The 18,614-nt window shown below is 39.3% G+C and overlaps 2 protein-coding genes and 2 long non-coding RNA genes across 4 annotated transcripts in view; 2 read left to right on the forward strand and 2 right to left on the reverse strand.

Annotated features, from left to right (window-relative positions):
* Positions 1 to 700: 700 nt before the first annotated feature.
* Positions 701 to 5,151, reverse strand: LOC135089500 (heme-binding protein 2-like). The gene is made up of 7 exons (XM_063985076.1): positions 5,102 to 5,151; positions 4,541 to 4,615; positions 4,355 to 4,408; positions 3,672 to 3,804; positions 2,170 to 2,347; positions 1,387 to 1,497; positions 701 to 895 (listed from the first exon to the last, which is right to left on the reverse strand). Exons 2-7 carry the CDS (start codon positions 4,610 to 4,612, stop codon positions 826 to 828), a joined length of 618 nt encoding a protein of 205 aa, XP_063841146.1. The 5' UTR covers positions 4,613 to 4,615; positions 5,102 to 5,151; the 3' UTR covers positions 701 to 825.
* A 3,604-nt stretch (positions 5,152 to 8,755) lies between these two features.
* On the forward strand, positions 8,756 to 12,867 carry LOC135089788 (uncharacterized). The gene is made up of 2 exons (XR_010261642.1): positions 8,756 to 9,458; positions 10,616 to 12,867. It is a non-coding gene; the product is annotated as an uncharacterized LOC135089788 (long non-coding RNA).
* Positions 12,133 to 14,719, reverse strand: LOC135089787 (uncharacterized). The gene is made up of 2 exons (XR_010261641.1): positions 14,683 to 14,719; positions 12,133 to 13,857 (listed from the first exon to the last, which is right to left on the reverse strand). It is a non-coding gene; the product is annotated as an uncharacterized LOC135089787 (long non-coding RNA).
* Positions 14,720 to 17,218: 2,499 nt separating this feature from the next.
* LOC135089470 (prostaglandin E2 receptor EP3 subtype-like) overlaps positions 17,219 to 18,614 on the forward strand; it is a 9,660-nt gene continuing 8,264 nt past the window's right edge. The window contains exon 1 of the mRNA XM_063985051.1: positions 17,219 to 17,307. The gene's annotated coding sequence lies outside the window, so the exon portion shown is untranslated. The remainder of the gene's footprint in view (positions 17,308 to 18,614) is intronic.

The raw sequence follows: 18,614 nt of genomic DNA on the forward strand, positions 1-18,614 counted from the left end.
GGAGTTTCCTTCTATTGCTGACGGTATTTCCAAGTTCCTGTACAGTACCTGAGAAAGTACCTGTTGAAAGTGGCAGAAAGTACTTATCTATCTTCACTTCACCTCATATAATCACCGTTTTCTGAGGACGTTTATACAGTTCTTCACTTTGTTATCCCGGCGCTTGGGTACTCTTAAACATTTTGCACTTTTCATAAGAACTGTTTTCAAAGACCAAGTAACTGATTAGTCAGATTCCCATGGCTGCTTTTTTTTTTCATTAATGACGCAGATTAAATGTTCAACCGTTGTTAGAATCATAGAATCACCTTTGATAAACCCAAGAATTTCCACTGGCGCCTTGTAAATGTAGTTTAAACACGACGCCCGACGTGTCTCTTCGAGAATACAGAATTTTTTTAAAAGCCCGTAGCACATAAATATACATATATGAAAAAAAAAAGAAAATGTTAGTGATTAAGGGAAAATCATCTACCAGTAAACTGTATTTCCTCCTTCCTATGACCTGAACTTTACAAGAGGGAGGTTTCAAGACACTTATCCTTCAATTCTACATAATTCTCTTGACATCTCTTTTAGAACTAGCACCTTAGTGGCATTTCCCCCCCCCCCTCTTTTTTTTTTTTTTTTTTTTGTTTCCCTTGGCCAGTGACCCTCTTACGTAAAAAAAAAAAAAAATGAAGGTTGACTGATACAAAAGTTCTGAGCTAAAAACAACTTTACTGACTTAACCAGCAAGACACAAAACAACACAAACACAGGTGAAGGTGAAGTTATTTTGGAGGTAAGACGAAGGGACTGAGAGAACCTGACATCTTAACATCCTCACATCTTTTTCATATACCAGATCTCGTTCCTTCTGTTCAAAAACTTCATGGGAGAGTCGTAGCCAGCCCTGTAGTGGGAGAGAGGAGAGGATTGAGTGCTGGGAGAGTGTGATATGACTGGGAGAAAAAGGCTGAGTGTAAAGGGAGGACTACAAGGTGGTAAGGGAGAGTGTTATGACTTAAAGAAGGAGGAGGGAGAGGAAAGAGAGAGGGTCAGGGGTAAAGGAGTAGGAAGAGGAGAGAAAGATGGTCAGGAGAGAAAGGAAGAAGGAAGAGGAAAGAAAGAGGGTCAGGAGGAAAGGGAGGAGGAAGGTATAAGAAAGGGGAAAGGGAGGAGGAAGTGGAAAAGAATAGGGCCAGGAGGGAAGGGAGGAGGAAGAGGAAAGAGAGAGGGTCAGGAGAAAAGGGAGAAGAGAGATAAAAGAAAAAGGGTCAGGAGGAAAAGGAAAAAAAGATAATCAGGGGAAAAGGGAAGAGGAAGAAAAATGAAAAGAGAGTCAGAAGGAAGAGAAAAGAAAGAGGGTCAGGAGGAAGAGGACAAAGAGGACAAGGCACTTACATGTAGTAGGTAGAGAAGTCCGCGGGCTCCTTAGCATTCAAGAGAGACTCCTTCAATAGCGTCGCCTGGTACTTCCACTGCGCCGCCTTTGTCAGGAAGCCTCCAGTTGTTCTGTGGGGAGAGGGTGGTGGTGGTGGTGGTGGTGGTAAAAGAGTTTATTTATTCATTTATTTGTTTATTTATTTATTTCATGTATTTGGAACATTAGCATAGAACAAAAAAGAGAGAAAAAAGGAAGAAGGTTAAAATGAAAATAAATAATGAAAAAAAAATCTCCCATAATGCTGTTCTGAAAATGTGTTTGGTTATATATATATATATATATATATATATATATATATATATATATATATATATATATATATATATATATATATATATATATATATATGTGTGTGTGTGTGTGTGTGTGTGTGTGTGTGTGTGTGTGTGTGTGTGTGTGTGTGTATTTTTCGCATTTTGTTATTTTTTTTAGTTTTTTCATCATAATGAAGTCTCTTTTTTTTTTTATTTCTAATAATATTTTTATGAATGCTGCGTAATGTTACTAATGATGATGATAATAATGATAATGTTACCAACCGTAACAAAAAAAAGATAAAATCCATCATTATTATTATTATTATTAACAACAATAACAAAAACAATAATTACTACTACTACTACTACTACTACTACTACAACAGCAACCACTACTACTACTACTACAACATCCACCACCACTACCATTATTACAACCACTACTACTACCACCCCCACAACAACAACAAGCACAACACTCACCTGGTAAACACAATCATGGCGGGGCGGTCCTCCAGGTACACCTCGGGGTTCTCAGGATTCGGGGTGTCTGCCTGGTGGGCCTCGGGCAGGTAGAAGCACATTTGGCTCCACCAGCTGCTCGTGGCGGGCTCCTGCCTCATCATGGTGGTGACAGGCGCGGTCATTTGGATCTTACTGCCTGGGGAGATTACGTTTGGTTGGGTTAGGTTAGGTTAGGTTAGGTTAGGTTAGGTTAGGTTAGGTTAAGTTGGGTTTGGTTAGGTTGGGTTTGGTTAGGTTGGGTTTGGTTAGGTTAGGTTAGGTTAGGTTAGGTTAGGTTAGGTTGGGTTTGGTTAGGTTAGGTTAGGTTAGGTTAGGTTAGGTTAGGTTAGGTTGGGTTTGGTTAGGTTGGGTTTGGTTAGGTTAGGTTAGGTTAGGTTAGGTTGGGTTTGGTTAGGTTAGGTTAGGTTAGGTTAGGTTGGGTTTGGTTTGGTTAAGTTGGGTTTGGTTAGGTTGGGTTTGGTTAGGTTGGGTTTGGTTAGGTTAGGTTAGGTTAGGTTAGGTTAGGTTAGGTTAGGTTGGGTTTGGTTTGGTTTGGTTAAGTTGGGTTTGGTTAGGTTGGGTTTGGTTAGGTTGGGTTTGGTTAGGTTAGGTTAGGTTAGGTTAGGTTAGGTTGGGTTTGGTTAGGTTAGGTTAGGTTAGGTTAGGTTAGGTTAGGTTGGGTTTGGTTAGGTTGGGTTTGGTTAGGTTGGGTTTGATTAAATTGGATTAGGTTAAGGTGGGTTTGGTTGGGTTTGGTTGGATTGAGTTGGTTTGGCTTTAGTTAGGTTGGGTTACGTTGTTGATTTCACTTGAGTTTCACCACATGCTCTCATTGTTACGCCAAGATATCAGTCACTCACTCACTCAATCAATCAATTATTCATTCATTCATTCATTCATTCAATTCCAATTATTTATTTCATTTTCAAACTCAAATCAATAATTTCACTGCGGCGTTACTATTACTTTTTTTTTTTTTTGTGATATCTATGTATAAGTATTTTCATATGATTTTTTTTTTTTTTTGCAAGTATCTGATTGATTAATGATATGTATTAAATTTTTCATGGGATTTTCATTAATCTGGACATCTTTGTGCGCTCACTCAACTGTTAATGCGTAAAGGAAGGATAATTTGCAACTCATTACTTTTTAGAACCATTTTTTTTTTTCAATTATGAGCGTTAGACCATTTATATACACTCGAATCACATCACCAAAACGAACAAAAACAAAAAAATGCACACAGAACACATACAAACGGGACAACCACATATAAACCTAATGACTTCTTACAGTTTTCCTTATCCTCTTACGCTCTCATCCTCTTAACCCCTAAGATATTGATAAAAATAGCACTCTCGCCAAACTAGACCAAACCAGCAATTACCGATAAAAAAAAACATACTGAACAAAAGTAAAAACTGATGAAACAAACTCTTAATTACAGGTAAAAATATACACAGGTAGACTCATCTCACCTCTGTCATTGGCACCAGTGATGTAAGAGAAGAGAGGGAAGAAGGACTGGGACATTCTACTCATGGTGGGTCTCATAGATGTCTTGCTGTGGCACACCCATCTTGCAGGGGGGTAGTACCTCTCCTCATAGTCCTGGGAGGGAGAGGGGGTGAGAGTGAGAGAGTCGGGAGGAGAGATAGGTACGGCAGCAAGGAAGTGGAGAGGGTAGATTGAGTGAGAGGGGAGAATGAGTGAGGGAGTGAAGCAAACAGATGAAATGAGAGGAGAGAGGGGTGTAAGTGGGAGTGAGAAAGTGAGGAGAAAGTGAGTGTTAAGGGTAGATGGAGTGAGAATAAGGGGAAATGTAAAAAGAATGAGGGAATAAAGAGGGCAGGAGAATGAGAGGAAGAGGGGGATGGAGTAAGGAGTGAATAAATGGAGAAAAGGGAGGGGAGCGAAGAAAAAAAGATGAGAGAGGAGGAAAAGGAGGAAAAAGGAAATAAAAAAAATAAATGAACAAAAAGTACAAAGAAAACGACCTTCTGAACCACATGTCCTCGCTTAAAAAGAAAGACAAAAACATTACGTGCCAACAAAACACTTCGTTGTAGACTCACGCACACCTGACAGACAAAAAAAATAAATAAATAAAAAAATAAAAATAGAAAAAAAGTGGCCTTAAAAAAACAACCTGATGACTCACCTGTCCTTTCTTAATTATCTCGTAGGGCGCCATCTCATCCACCTCCGACTCAAACTAGAAAAGATAAAAGTAAGGTAAATTTAAGTTAGTCTAGATACATTGTCTTCTGGGACGCGACTCAGACGCTATGCAACCCAAAGCAATCTTCAGGATGAACCGCGGTAAGAGAACTCGTCGCTAGCATACCTGTGCCTCCGCCAGGTGTACATGAGCCAGCTGCACCGCCACCAGGAGGGAGAGAGCCGCCGCGACCTTCATCTTCTGTAGGAGTGGTAGTAGTTGTGGTGGTGGTGGTAGTAGGTTTCTAAAATATTCCTAATTCATCTCTCGTCTAATGTAATGCAGTAATAGTAGTAGTAGTAGTAGTAGTAGTAGATGTTGTTGTTGTTGTTGTTGTTATTGTTGTTGTTGTTGCTGTAGCCCTTTAAACTATTCCTAAGTCACTTATCTTCTAATATATTTTTAATATGCTGGTGCTCTAACATATCCCAAAGTTATAAGAAAATAAATAAAGTAAATAACAGTGCTCTAACATATTACAAATTCTAACTCTAACATACTACAAATTTACTCTGAAACTCATCTACAACAACCACTGGTCTAACACATTCCAACCAGCAGCAATATCCCGTCAGTCGATAACAGCAAGACTGACACCACCTCAGGGTTTATCACTTTAGGACTCACTGTGGTGTGTGGTGGGCTGTGGTGGGTCTGAGACCACTAACACACCTGCGCCAGACTCACCTGTGTGCTGTGAGGAACTCGAGTAAATGCGATGAGGTGCGGACGTCTTATATACGAGTGTGTGTGTGTGTGTGTGTGTGTGTGTGTGTGTGTGTGTGTCCTTACATAACTCCATTTTAGTCACTTCTAGTCATCAAACTTCTTATACCAGAAAACACGCTTTCTTTATATATATATATATATATATATATATATATATATATATATATATATATATATATATATATATATATATATATATATATATATATATCAAGACCTGAACAAAACCACGAAAAAAAAAAATATATATATATATATATATATTAAAAAAAAGGCAGAAAAACGTACTTACATCATTACACAAGAAACAGAAGAGGATACGTAACCTGCAGGACTCGTTATGTAAGAAGGAAATCTGGGACATCACGCGATGGCAACACAAACACCCATGCATACCTGATGGTCCTGGTCCTCCTCTTCCGCTGCGTCGCTGATTCTTCATTCTTCCCGTAACCTTGAAACCAAATTAGCAGTAGCTGGATGACTCATAGATATGTCTTAAAGTTACAGAAGCCTGACCTTACCGGGGATGCATTAAAATTGGTAGGTGAATGTACATTAAGTTTAAAAGCGACAATTTTAATCTATGTTATTTTTCTTAGACAATTAGCATTTTTTTCTCTCTCTCTTTATTTATTGAAGTTGTTTTTGTTAGGATTAAATTAGCAAAGGAATGGAGGTTTTTTGTTGACTTTTCCCGATTTTTTTTTTTTTTTTCGTTTTCCTTTTTCTTTCTAACATTACGACAAAGTGTTACAGAAGAGGAGCATTATGACAGCTTCAGAGACTATAATGGACAGTTTTCTTCCTTTTCTTTTCTTGTTCCTTTGTTTTCTTTGTTTTTTGTTCTCACGAGTTTTATTTATGGGGAATGATATCATGAGCGTATGTTATCTCTCTCTCTCTCTCTCTCTCTCTCTCTCTCTCTCTCTCTCTCTCTCTCTCTCTCTCTCTCTCTCTCTCTCTCTCTGTCCCGTCATTACTAACGCCGCGGTGAGCCAGTATCCACATTCTTTTCTCCTCCTCACCGCCAGTCTCCATGGAGCATTCTCCCGCCCTGTTTCCCCGTCACTTCCATATGAACAGACCGTGAGGAGGGAATCATTGGGTAGTGGAAGGTAAAGTGGGCCTTGTTTACTTGTTGTTGTCTTTTCTTTTCTTTTCTTTTTTTTTCTTTTTACTTTTTTCTTTCGTTTTCCTCTTTTTCGTTTCTTTAGGGCAGCTTTTTATTGTTTGTATTTCGTTTTTTTTTTTTCATTAACATAAGAACACTACACATATTTTTTCATTGTAATTGTTCAGTGTGCCTCTGTTGTCTATTAGTTGTTAATATTGTCAGTTAATTATTTATCTCTATCCTCGTATTCACAGTGACTTTGTGGCGTAACTTCTGGGAGGCATATATAACGAGGAAACGGTAATGTAAGTCTCTCTCTCTCTCTCTCTCTCTCTCTCTCTCTCTCTCTCTCTCTCTCTCTCTCTCTCTCTCTCTCTCTCTCACGCAGTCGTTCAACCGTATGTGTGTGTCGAGGTGTATTATTTTTTTGTTCCTCAGGACAATGGTTACATCAGAGAGAGAGAGAGAGAGAGAGAGAGAGAGAGAGAGAGAGAGAGATACATATATGGTCTTGTTCCCTATTTAAGCAAAGAAAAAACATCTGTCTTCTCCCTTTAGTAGTAGTAGTAGTAGTAATAGTAGTAGTAGTAACATCAATAACATAACAGTACTAGTAGTTTATATTTTTGTTACAAATTCCTAACTTCTATTTTGATCCTAACATGTCAAAGTTTCCGCCGGGGACGCAGCAGCAGTGATTAGTTAGGGCACTCGTCAGCGAGACACGCGGGAATCATCGTCGTCACTGGCCCGGGGACACTAAGCCTTGTCACTCAACCAACGCGTCACTCACTCTTCCCCTAAATCCCTCCTCTCCTATTTATTCACCCATCACACTCCATCTCCCGCAGTCCCCCCCCAGTACCATTGATATCAAGGGGGTGGTGCCTCGGGATCGGTGCCTGAGACTAAGGGCAGCGCTCCCTAGTGTTGCATCACTCAGACTCGGGCGCCAGTCTCTCGTACAACTAATTTTGCTTGTTCCTTTCCCGTCTTTCCATCCAAGTTTCTTCCTCCCATTACCCGCCCTCCGTCTATTCCCTCCCATCCCTTTACGTTCCCCACCAGTGTGAATGGCCGTGCCCGTGGGATGCAAGGCTGACCTTTAGAGTCCAGTCATGAACGGATTGTGTGTGCCACGGATACGGCTACCCTCGGCTAGCGGCCCTCTTGCATAAAAAAAAGAAAATGTATTTACAGTATAATTATAACCTGATGAGAAATGTCAACGTTAATCCCATGAGGGTGTATAGATGAAGGAATTAATAACCTCACTTCATCTCCCACAGCACGGTTCACCCCAGAGGACAAATATTTATTCTACCGCATCACCATCAAGACAAGATCCGGTCCGCTGCTGACCCAGAAACCTCTTGCTGTCTATTAGTCCATTAGCGGAGAATGGGGTTTGATGGGTTCCCTCTGTGTGTTTCCTTCCGTATGGTGTTAAGCTGCAGAATCAAATATCATCCATTCATCTATCGTTACTTCATTTATTGTACCTGTGGAGAATAGAGGCTTGGAGGAGCTTGTCAGTGTTCCAGCAGGCTCCTGTAACATCGGGCTTCCTATTGCGGTGTTAAAGTTTTATTACCTGTGTGATCGCTGGTGGAGTTCCTGCTGCCACTGAGTCATGTGGGATTATGCAGGGAGAGTGCGTTGTGGTGCTGGTGGGGGAAGATTGTGTTTTTGTTGGTTATTTATAGTAAGGAAGGAGTTCATTGTGTCATCATTGCTTGTGCGTGTCATTGGGGACTGGCGTCCATTGAAGTCCGGCATGTGCTCTTAGGTGATTAGTAAATTGATTAATTGTATTGAAAGATTGTTTAAGAGATGCAGAGGTGGAGCTCCTGAGAAGTATGGCAGTGATAAGAATAGTCAGTGAACTAAAATAACCAGGAATGTTGAGAGATTGACTAATATGGAGTCAGTGTGATTGAAAGACGTTTTAGGACCAACTTTGATGTGTGATATTCTCATCTTAACAGGGTCTCTCGTCAGGGAAAATAAAAAGGTGAAAAAAAAAATCCCGCTAAAGTGTCAGTCCCTAAAGGAAAGATCCAACAGGATTGTGCATTAACACCCACATAGTTACATGGCTTACGGGCTCTCTAAAAGGCTGTTTGTTTAACTTTACGAAGAAAACAGATTGCAGAGCTCGTAAATCTTTAGTCAACAAAAGAATAGCAAGGAAGCCTAAATCATATTACTAACAGAAGAAAAGTAAATGACAAATAAACTCAAATATTATAGACACAAGTATGATACGGTACTGGCTCAAGTACCAGACCAAAAAAATAAGAAAAGAAGGTAACACTATACAAAAAGCTAAATCAAAATAAATAATAAATAACAATTACCCAAAACCTTATCTAAAAACCTTTGACATTATATAAATAGAAACACAATAACGACACAAGTAGTAGAGCAAAAAATAAATAAATAAATAAAATATCCAAGGGAAGGTAAAAACCGTACAAAAAGAAACACAAAAACTAATATAAACTCTTATTTATTTAGAATACCACATAAAAATCATAAATAAACTCCATAGACCAAAATCTCACACTGCTAGACATTTTGAGTCAAGTAGTTGAGCGCGCGTCGTCTGCTCATGACAGTGTAAGGGCGGGCAAGTCAATCGTCGTTTTAATTCTCGAGTTTCTCTGTTACTTTGTGTCCCTTCCCGCCTGGCCACTCCGCATTTGTCTCTTCAGGGTGAAGTGAGCCCTGGTGGCAGCCCTGAGGCAGTGTGGTGAGAGCAGATACGGGAGGCAAAGGTGGGAGAGTGTGTGTGTGCGTGTGTGTGTGGTGTAGCATGGCAGTGTAGAGGTGTTGTGCTGGTGAGGGGTGAGTAATGGGGTGGACAGGATTTGTGCTACTGATTAAATAGAAGTCCTGTGAAGTTAAGATTTTCGTAGGATCAAAAAGTTAATGACAATAGTATTAAGTAGCGTGGGAGTGTTGCATGGGGTGTCGTGGTGATGGGAACAGTTGTTGGGGTGGTTAGGGCTCGGGGGTTGATACATCTCGGACCGTCAGCCCAACCAGCTCGGACCATTCTGGAATATGAACTTGGATAATCGTCTCGCCGTCACTCATGTCCAGCCCAGGTTTCATTCGCAGACCGTGTTAAGCACAGGCAGTTTGGAGACGAGTGCAGCAGCTCGGCATTCAGTCTGCCTACACAAACAATGGGTAAATTTATATAAGTGTACCCGTCAGACATTTTCAGATGAAACTTCATTTTTCTGGTAGATTTTGATGTGCTTTCAATAAATCTAGTAACTGTCTCTGCTGCTAATCAGTTTTTTTTTTTTTTAATGCCCCTCCTCTCACCCATACATGTAAGCTAATTATATGTAAAGAAAACAGCAGAGATTCGTCCAAAAAAAATGCCAAAATCTAGCAGAGAAATGTAGTTTCATCCTCACACATGACAATGAAAAAAAATTAAGCTTAACTAAACCTAACCTAACTAAACTTAATCTAACCTAACCTAACTAAACTAAACCTAATGTAACCGAAAATAATCCAACTTATTCGTCCTCTGGTACTTCCTACCCTACAATGCCTCCCCTTCTTGACCCCTCTTCACTCCCCACCCTGCTGACACTGCCTGCAGACCATCAGGGCAAGAGGTAACCTGATTACGCAGAGAAAACGTTAAATTGATAAAAAAAAAAATAAAAAAAAAATTGATATCTCAGGAGTGAACAATTTGTGGTAACAAAGATACACACCACTGTGTTGTGTGTGACCCAAGTGCTTCTGTGAGAACTGTGTTTTTATTTTTGCTGTGAGACAGGTGCACTCATATAATAATAATACCTGATAATGAAACACACACACACACACACACACACACACACTTGAAATAACAAATGCATAAGCAATGAGTAGGAGAGAGAGAGAGAGAGAGAGAGAGAGAGGGGGGAGGGAGTGAGTCATTATGGAGAGGAAACTTATCAACTCCTCTCCATAATGACTGTCTTTATCCTCTCTCTCATCGCTGCAGTGTTACATCTCTCGATATCTTCTACTGCTATTTTCTTGCTACCCTTCTAATGCAAGAGTTAACCAGTATTCTCAATTATTCATCCTTTTATCTGGTAAACTCTGTAACTCCTTGCCTGTTTCTGTATTTCCTCCTTCCTTTGACTTGAATTCTTTCAAGAGGGAGGTTTCAAGAAGGTATGCTTCATACAGGGACTGCCACACGTATGCCTGATGGCTTCTTGCAGCTTCCCTTATTTTCTTATGTCCTTATATGTTATCTCATTATTTTCCTCCTCCTCCTCTACACTTCAGTCTCCTTTTAAAGCATTTGTTGACTTTTTTCTTTTTCTTGCAAGCTTTTGGATGTCCAGCAGCGCACACACTTTCAGAGACACCCGTGGCAAGTGCAAGACAGAGAAAGGGTGAAGATGGAGATTGTTATAATGTACACAGCATAATTGGTTCAACATTTTTTTTTTTTTTTTTTTAGGCTGTAGGTAGTGCACATAGTTTCAACCACAGGATTTTGTGTGCATTGTCATTTAATTTAATGTCCATATTTATTTAGCTAGAAGGAGTAACAATTATGAAATTTTATAAAAGTTATTTACAAGAGACCTTGCATTATGAAGATTTGTTTCAAGTTCTTGGCTTGGCCTGTGTTTATCATCACCATCATCTATTTCAGTCAGTCTTTATCGGCCTGCTAAATTCATGCATTTTTTCAGTCATTTACTTTGGTGGTGGTGTCAGTTCAGTGTGCATATCAGTCCCTTGTTAGGTGAGCCCTCTCTCCCAGCACACCCACACATCCATCTCACTGTGTTCTCTTCAGTCTCTTCCAAACTTAATGGTCCTGATTGCACAAATATGAAGCATTACACTTCCTAGCAGTGGAAGTTCACACAGTCATTACTGCAAGGTCTCTGTGCAGCTGTTATAGGCAAGTTTTGTAGTTATTCACATAAATGTGCAATTTTAAGGAAGTGTTGTGTATAAATGGATTTATATATTTTTTTAAGATGTATTTAGGCTGAAAATATGATTGATTATACAGCCAGCTTCTTAACTTTCTAGAACTTTGATTGCTATATTAGACTAGAGAATGAAGACCTGTATTTTTTAAAAAGATAATATTTATGATCATAGTGTTACAAGGGACAATGTACTGTCAAGTTGCTTGTTTATCAATAATTATTAAAAGCCAAAAATGTATTAGGTTTAGATGCTGTTTGCAAAAATTGTAATAAGTTGAAAATTTGCCCAAGTCTTTTTTAATGAAAATTCTCAAAATGCTTAAAAAAAAAGCTGTATAAACTTTCCAGAGACAATGCAATGAAAATTTGTGTTTAAATAAAATAATTAAGTGAAATGAAGGGAGTTTCAATTTTATTTTAGCCATAATGTTGTACTGCTTTTAATCTCCGGAGACTCTTCAGAGTATTTTCGACTTAGTACTACATTTTTCTGGGCATTTTTGCACATTTTCCAGCCATTTTTGCACATTTTCCAGCCAGTTTCAAAATTCAGTACTACATTTTTCTGGGCATTTTTGCACATTTTCCAGCCAGTTTCAAAATTCTACATTTTTTTTTGGCATTTTACAGCTATTTTTGCTCATTTTCCAGCCAGTTTCAGAAAATTAGGGCCATTTTTGCCAAGCATGATCATTCTTCATTAGGTAGGATGGATTTGGTGGCCATTTGAATTGTTCATTGTTCTTGCAGTTTATGATTGTGGACAAGCTTTTCAAATAAATTACCAGTTCTGAGAGGTTTTATTATTATTCTTCCGAATGCCTAAAAAAAGTAGTAATGCTGTTTTCAGTTAGCAAAGCAGTTGCTTGAAAAAGAGAAAATTTATCAACATCCAATATTAATCTCGTAATTTATTATTTTTATTATACAATGCATGTAGGTACATTCACGGGACAAGGAGGGGATAACCGGACAGTGCGGCAACGTATTGACAGGATAGAGTTGAGTATCCCTCCTCCCTCCCTGGAAGGTGAAGCGAGGCAGAGGATAGCATCCAATCTCCCAGTACAACAAAGCTTTCTGCAGCAGGATGGGGATTGTTGGCAGCACACACTGGTTTACTTCTCCCTTCAGTAATGGCAGCACCTGTAGCAAGATATTAAATTTTTAAACCTTGGTAAGAACACCTTGCTCCTACTTGTCCTAATGTAGTACACGTCTGCCCTGTCTTGGATACACCTGCACGAGGAAGTGAGCAGCTGTAGTCATGAAAATTGTGGGTCAGTGTTTAGATAAAAGGTGATTCCTCAAGCCATTCTGAAGCGTGTAACAATCAGTACAACCCAGTATTTAATTCTGATCCGAAATAAGATCTGAAACCAAGAACAAAGGCTTTACAAGGACACTAAATGATAAAGATGAAACAATATTACAATCCCTATTAATAAAAGTATATAATCTCGGGAGGGTTCATCACCCATCATCTCTGCTGCAAGGGTGTTTGTGGAGCCGTAGTGTCATCCACAGCTTCTGGATTCCGTCCTTTGTGCTCGCCGCCCGTCTAGTGTAGTCCCCTCATAACGCTTGATCAGTCGGGGGAGCGTGGTACTTCAGGAACACTGGTATCTCTGTTAGGATATTTTGTACAAGAACACATGAAACTACGGGAAGCTGTACATACACGTGGCAGTCACTATATGCAACATGCTTATTTCCACCAATCATCACCATTCATAAATCTTTAACCTAGAATTTTAAAGCTCCCTAAGCACTCAACCTGATTATTGAATCTAGTTCATTCCATTCACCTGGGAATTACCTCGTTATCTCAAACCAACTTTTCAAGTTTCCACTCGTTATTTCTCATTCTACGCTGCTAAAGACCTCTCGCGTCCTCTTAACCTACTCCTCTCTAATGGGTGTAAATTTAAAGGTTACATCCTCCTCTCTAAGAAATACCCTTCATCCTCTTTTCTTTTAGTCTTTTTTGTACCTATTCTAACAGACCTATCCTTGTAATATGGGGACCAGAACTGCACAGCATAATCTGGAGCTCTGACCAGCGTCAATTATAACTCTTACTTAGGGAGTTTTTAACAACCAAAAATAAATCCTAATACCCGATTTCTGGCCTCTATGCATTGTTTTCTTGGACGGTAATCATAATTTGCCATAACTTTTTCCTTAGAAGTTAAGAGCTTTCTTCAGTGTGGTGGCACCGCACCACTAGTGTGACACCCATTCTTCCGACACGTTGCAGATTGCGCCACGAGCAGGACGCCTGAACCATGGATGCTTGGACAGACCACAAATGCAGCATTTCTTACTTGAAACAAGCATTACCGAGGAACATTCCGAACCTTGGTCGCTCTCCACTTTCACAAGCAGCACCGAGCACACAGTGGATGAAACACCTCTTCCTCTGCCGAAATCAAGAACTCGAGCATCTGCGTTTAGATTCTGGGACACGTGGTTGGTAAGCATCCTCAATCCTGGTCATGTCTTGTAACCAATGTTTCCACTAGTATCGCCGTGGATGCTCCGGGATCGGCAATCAACCTCTCCGCTGGGCTCCAATGTTCCATGTTGTCCCGGCACCTACGTCGCCCTTCACAACGGTTCTGTTGAATGAAGTTCAATGAGGATACAGCCATTTTGAAAGCTTTACTCGACAACAGAAGCACTGTTTATAACAATACAGAAAGTACGGAAGTCCGAAGCATGATACACAGCTCCAAATCTGAATGCAAGGAGATATTAGAGAATGGAGGAAACACCCAAAGGCTCGCGGAAAACAGCAGTAACGATTCATAACTACTATCGAGCCGCGTGCAAGCGAAGCTAAGGAGAGCACGACAGTTAGCCAGCTCAATACATTTCGCGCTAAACTCGAGATAACATGAGTGGAAGCACGAAAGTCAGACACTAAGCAAGGCTATAAACACCTTGCTTTGAATAGACCTACATTTACGCCCCCTCGTGGACATAACTACACTGCAGTCGGCATCACTGTTGCGAAGTTCATTTCGTTAATAAAATTCTCATTTACACCGATCATTACACTAAAGCCCCGATGATAAAAGTACTTAAAGCAAAAACCAGTAACTTTTCTTTTTCTTTTTTTGCACCACGCACCAACCTATCTCCTCAGGCAACACTTCCTACACACCACGCACCAACCTCTATCTCCTCAAGCAACACTTCCTACACACCAACCTTTCTGTATCTCCTCCGGCAACACTCCCTACGCACCAACCTCTCCATCTCCTCAGTCAACACTTCCTACTCTCCTCTAAGACGCGACATGAAACCTTCAAACTATCGTAATCAAGAGTCTGAATCCTCGGTCCTTCACCACTCCACCTGAAGCCCACTGTTGTCACAAGACCCTCCTCTTCCAACACAAAATCATAATAAGAAAACTCCCGTGAGAGGACAAGACTTACCTGCACACAGTCTTCAGAAGAAATAACTGCCTTAATGTCTCACTCCTTTCTACTTTACCTCCTCCTCCTCCTCCTCCTTCTCCTCTTTCCCTCCCCCCCTCCCCCTTGTTTGTTGTAAAGACTCATTATAACAACTCACTGTAAGCATCGTTCTATAAGCATCGTTAATTAGTCTAGGCCGGTGAGTCGCAAACCATCTTACGTGACGCTCCTTTTTGCTTCTGACAAGCCAAGCACGCCCCTGCCCCGCCACCAATGGATGTAAAATTATTATTATTATTATTATTTATTTATTTATTTATTTTTTATTTTTTTTGTAATTTGTATCTTGGCAGTGTTTCGGAAAATAAAGATCTTTTAGATTAAAACAAATTAAACAAATGATACAGACACGAGACATTTTAATAAACATTTCTTAAAAGAATCGAAAAAAATAAATAAAAAGAAAAAGAATTAACTTGTAGCCCCAGAAATCAAGTATAGAATTTGATAACGTAACATAATATTTCAATATTTCCAAACACTCATAACACTCAAGTGAGCATGTAATAATTGACTACATATATATATATATATATATATATATATATATATATATATATATATATATATATATATATATATATATATATATATATATATATATATATATATACTCGTATATATATATATGAAGACATGGCACGCACATATTTCATATTCTCCCAGTACTGAAATGTAGACACATACTCCTTTAAACCAGCCAAACCAATTTACCCACATTTTCATTAACTAATCATGAAGCATGTTGACGTGACACATGCAGAATATTTCCAGTTCTCATAACACTGAAGTGAACAACCGACTGCACGAATGACATGGTTTGCATGGCTCAATTCAGCGAGGTTGGTGCCGGCACTTGGCATGAGTGTAAGGCCATACTTGTTCCTCATGGAATTTCATTAGTTATTTATTTATTTATTTATTTTTTTTACAATTATTTTTGGGCCAGATAAGTTCACGGCGTCCCTGTGTTCTCCTCACGCCCCCTTAAAGGAGCGCCCCCCCCCAAGTTTGGGAAGCACTGCTCCAAGCCATTCCGCTAACAAGCTCGTCAAGCAGTCAACAAGGACGCGGCAGCAGTGCTTCTTTCAATGGTTCATGAGGTTCTGAAGCAGTGATGAACGTTACTCTTTGACGTGGAGGCGATTCGTCTGAACAACAGTGCATTTTCAAGTACATTTTCTATGTATTGTGTATTGTATATATTCTATGATGTGACTTTCAATGATCATTTAACGATCATTCTGAAGATTTAACGTCCAACAAGAAAACAGAAAAATATGATAATGAGAATAACAATAATAATAATTCAAGCAAATACCATCGTTTTCATTTCCTGAACGACGCAATGAGGTGGTTGCCATTTACGCTGCCTCTCACGCAACAAGGAGAGGTCGTGGTGAAGGCAACAAGCAGGCCAAGGCTGCAATGAAGTGCTTGTTGTAGATGTGGCAGTTATGTACGTACTTGGGTGGGCGCGACTCTTTCTCTCTCAAGCAAAACACAAAGCAGGAATGAGGGAAATGAAACGTATAGATAATTAAAACCGGCATTGGTATTAACGATAGATAAGCAATGAAACCCGTAACAAAAGCCTGCAAGATGAGAGAGAGAGAGAGAGAGAGAGAGAGAGAGAGATTATTGTTGTCTGATTAATTTATTGCGCACGGAAACGCGTCAGTCTACAGTTATACAAATGCTCATGACAATATAAATGAATAATTCAGGTAATCCCATCATGAAGACAAGCAAGTTATGGCGAGGCAGCGTCACGGAACATACAAGTTATGGCGAGGCAGCGTCACAATGACAGCAAAAAACATAAATGAATTAACAATTAACAATAGAGTGAAGCTGAACGTTTGAAGTTGAAAGTAGGCAATACAACATAGAACTGGTGATGATGTGCAATACACGGTTGTGTGAAGTAATTAATATTTGGAAGTTTACGCTGATATCTGCTGGAGGACTACCAAAGAGAGCGTATAGTTTTAATGGGACACTTATCCTTTTTTCTTCTATTCCCAGTTTTTCTCTCAAACATTTTCGTAAACCACTGTTATGTTATATTTCGTAACTTTAGTGGCATATTCAACTATCTTCCCTTTTCTTAAGTACCCTCTAATCATCGCTGTGATTGTAAAAACCTGAGATACACACTTTGTCGTTTTCTTTTTATCAAGTTCTCGCTTTCTCAGTATAGCCATGTCAGCCTTTCAGTCAGCCTGGGATCATATTCCGAGACATTTTTGCCCGCCTACTATCATAAGGCTCTAGCTAAGTGACACGGGTTTTTAAGGGTGTTTCTTACTACTCTAGTGATAAATTAACAAGTATTCCAACATTATTAAGATGGGAAACAGTCTTGAGAACTTGGCTAATCATCCCTGTGGCCTTTGAATGAAACCAGTAGTGGTGAGAGATCGAACCGTTTCAGAATACCAGCCCACAGAAAATGAAAATTGCTGAGAGAGAGAGAGAGAGAGAGAGAGGTGTTACATGTGGTCCTCTCCTCAGCCCTGCTATGAGATTGGCGATCACACTGCGCATGCGAGAGAAGCAAGATTCAAGATTGCAGTCAGTGTATGTATAGACAGTGGTGAGTGTGTACGGGTGGGTGAGCGTCCGTGTGTGTGTGTGTGTGTGTGTAGTGGCCTAGTTAATATTCACGACTTCTGGATTTCTTTCTTTTTGCTTCTTTTTGTTTCGCGTTTATTTTTCATTTGGGCCTTCTTTTTTTCATTCATTTTTTTTTTTTTTTTGTCAGTTACGTAGTTTAAAGAATAATGCTGCTTTTGTTGTTGTTACTTATTTGTTTGTTTGTTTCTTTCTTTCTTTGCGATCTCTTGTAGTTTAGTGTCTTCATTTTCCTCCCCCTCTTCTTTTTTTTAAAGTTATTCCATTCCGTGTACTTTACCATCGTTTTCTTTATCTTTCCTCTTTATTCTTTCATCTAATCACTACGCATTCCTTCTTTCATTCATTTTCTTCATCATCTTTCACTTCCTTCCTTTCTTTTTGTCAATTCCTTCATTAAATCTGCCACTTCATGCATTTCCAAACTTCTTATACTTTTTTCACTTCATTCCTTTTTTTTTTTTTTTCTATCCTTTCCTGTTCTTTCTTTTTCCTTCTCCTTTTATCGTCTGTGTATCAATTCATCTCTTCTTTTTCCTTCTTTCTTTGCTTCCTTTTTTTTTTGTTCTTTCTTTCTATCCATCCATCTTTTTCTGTCTATTTATCTATCTACTTATCTATCAGTCTATCTATTTCCTTTCCTTTCTTTTCTATCTTTTTCTTCCTTTCCTTTTCATATAATCTTTCTTTCGCTCATTTACCTTCTTCTACCTTTCCTTTTTTCCTTTCTTTCCTTTACTTTTCTTTCTGTCTATCTACAAATCTAGTTATCTTTCTTCATTACTTTCTTTCCTTTTTCGTGTCTTTCCATCTATCAATCTAGTTATCTTCCTTCCTTCTGTCAAGCTAGTTATCTTTCTTATTCCCTTCCTGTTTGCTACGCTGTACATATGGCGGAGTGATTGATAGCAGGCGGCTAGGCGAGAACAGAGTGACGGGCAGGGGCGTGACAGCCATGCGTGGGTGGTATGGGCGTGGCGAACGAGCGAGCGAGCAAGCGAGCGAGCGAGCGAGAGAGAGAGAGAAAGAGAGAGAGAGAGGTATGAAAGTAAATTACATGACATTTACCTAGCTTACCCTAACTTAAAACCTAACTTGATTTAACCTAACTTGACCTAAAATATAAGAATATTATGCAATTATATTCGTTAATTTAACTTTTTTAAGATAAGTGAGATATTATTTAGTATTTTTTTTCTTTTCTTTGTTCCATTTTTACTCTCTCTCTCTCTCTCTCTCTCTCTCTCTCTCTC

This window comes from Scylla paramamosain, chromosome 33 (assembly GCF_035594125.1).
Source record: "Scylla paramamosain isolate STU-SP2022 chromosome 33, ASM3559412v1, whole genome shotgun sequence".
NCBI lineage: Eukaryota > Metazoa > Arthropoda > Malacostraca > Decapoda > Portunidae > Scylla > Scylla paramamosain.

Bases quoted from the DNA above. Each gene is read 5' to 3' on its own strand.
- LOC135089500 (XM_063985076.1), bottom strand. From the start codon at position 4,612: ATGAAGGTCGCGGCGGCTCTCTCCCTCCTGGTGGCGGTGCAGCTGGCT. The intron at 1,498-2,169 runs GTGAGTGTTGTG...CTCTCCCCACAG, and splicing joins GCCATGATTGTGTTTACCAG to AACAACTGGAGGCTTCCTGA. The intron at 896-1,386 runs GTAAGTGCCTTG...CTCCCACTACAG, and splicing joins GACTTCTCTACCTACTACAT to GGCTGGCTACGACTCTCCCA.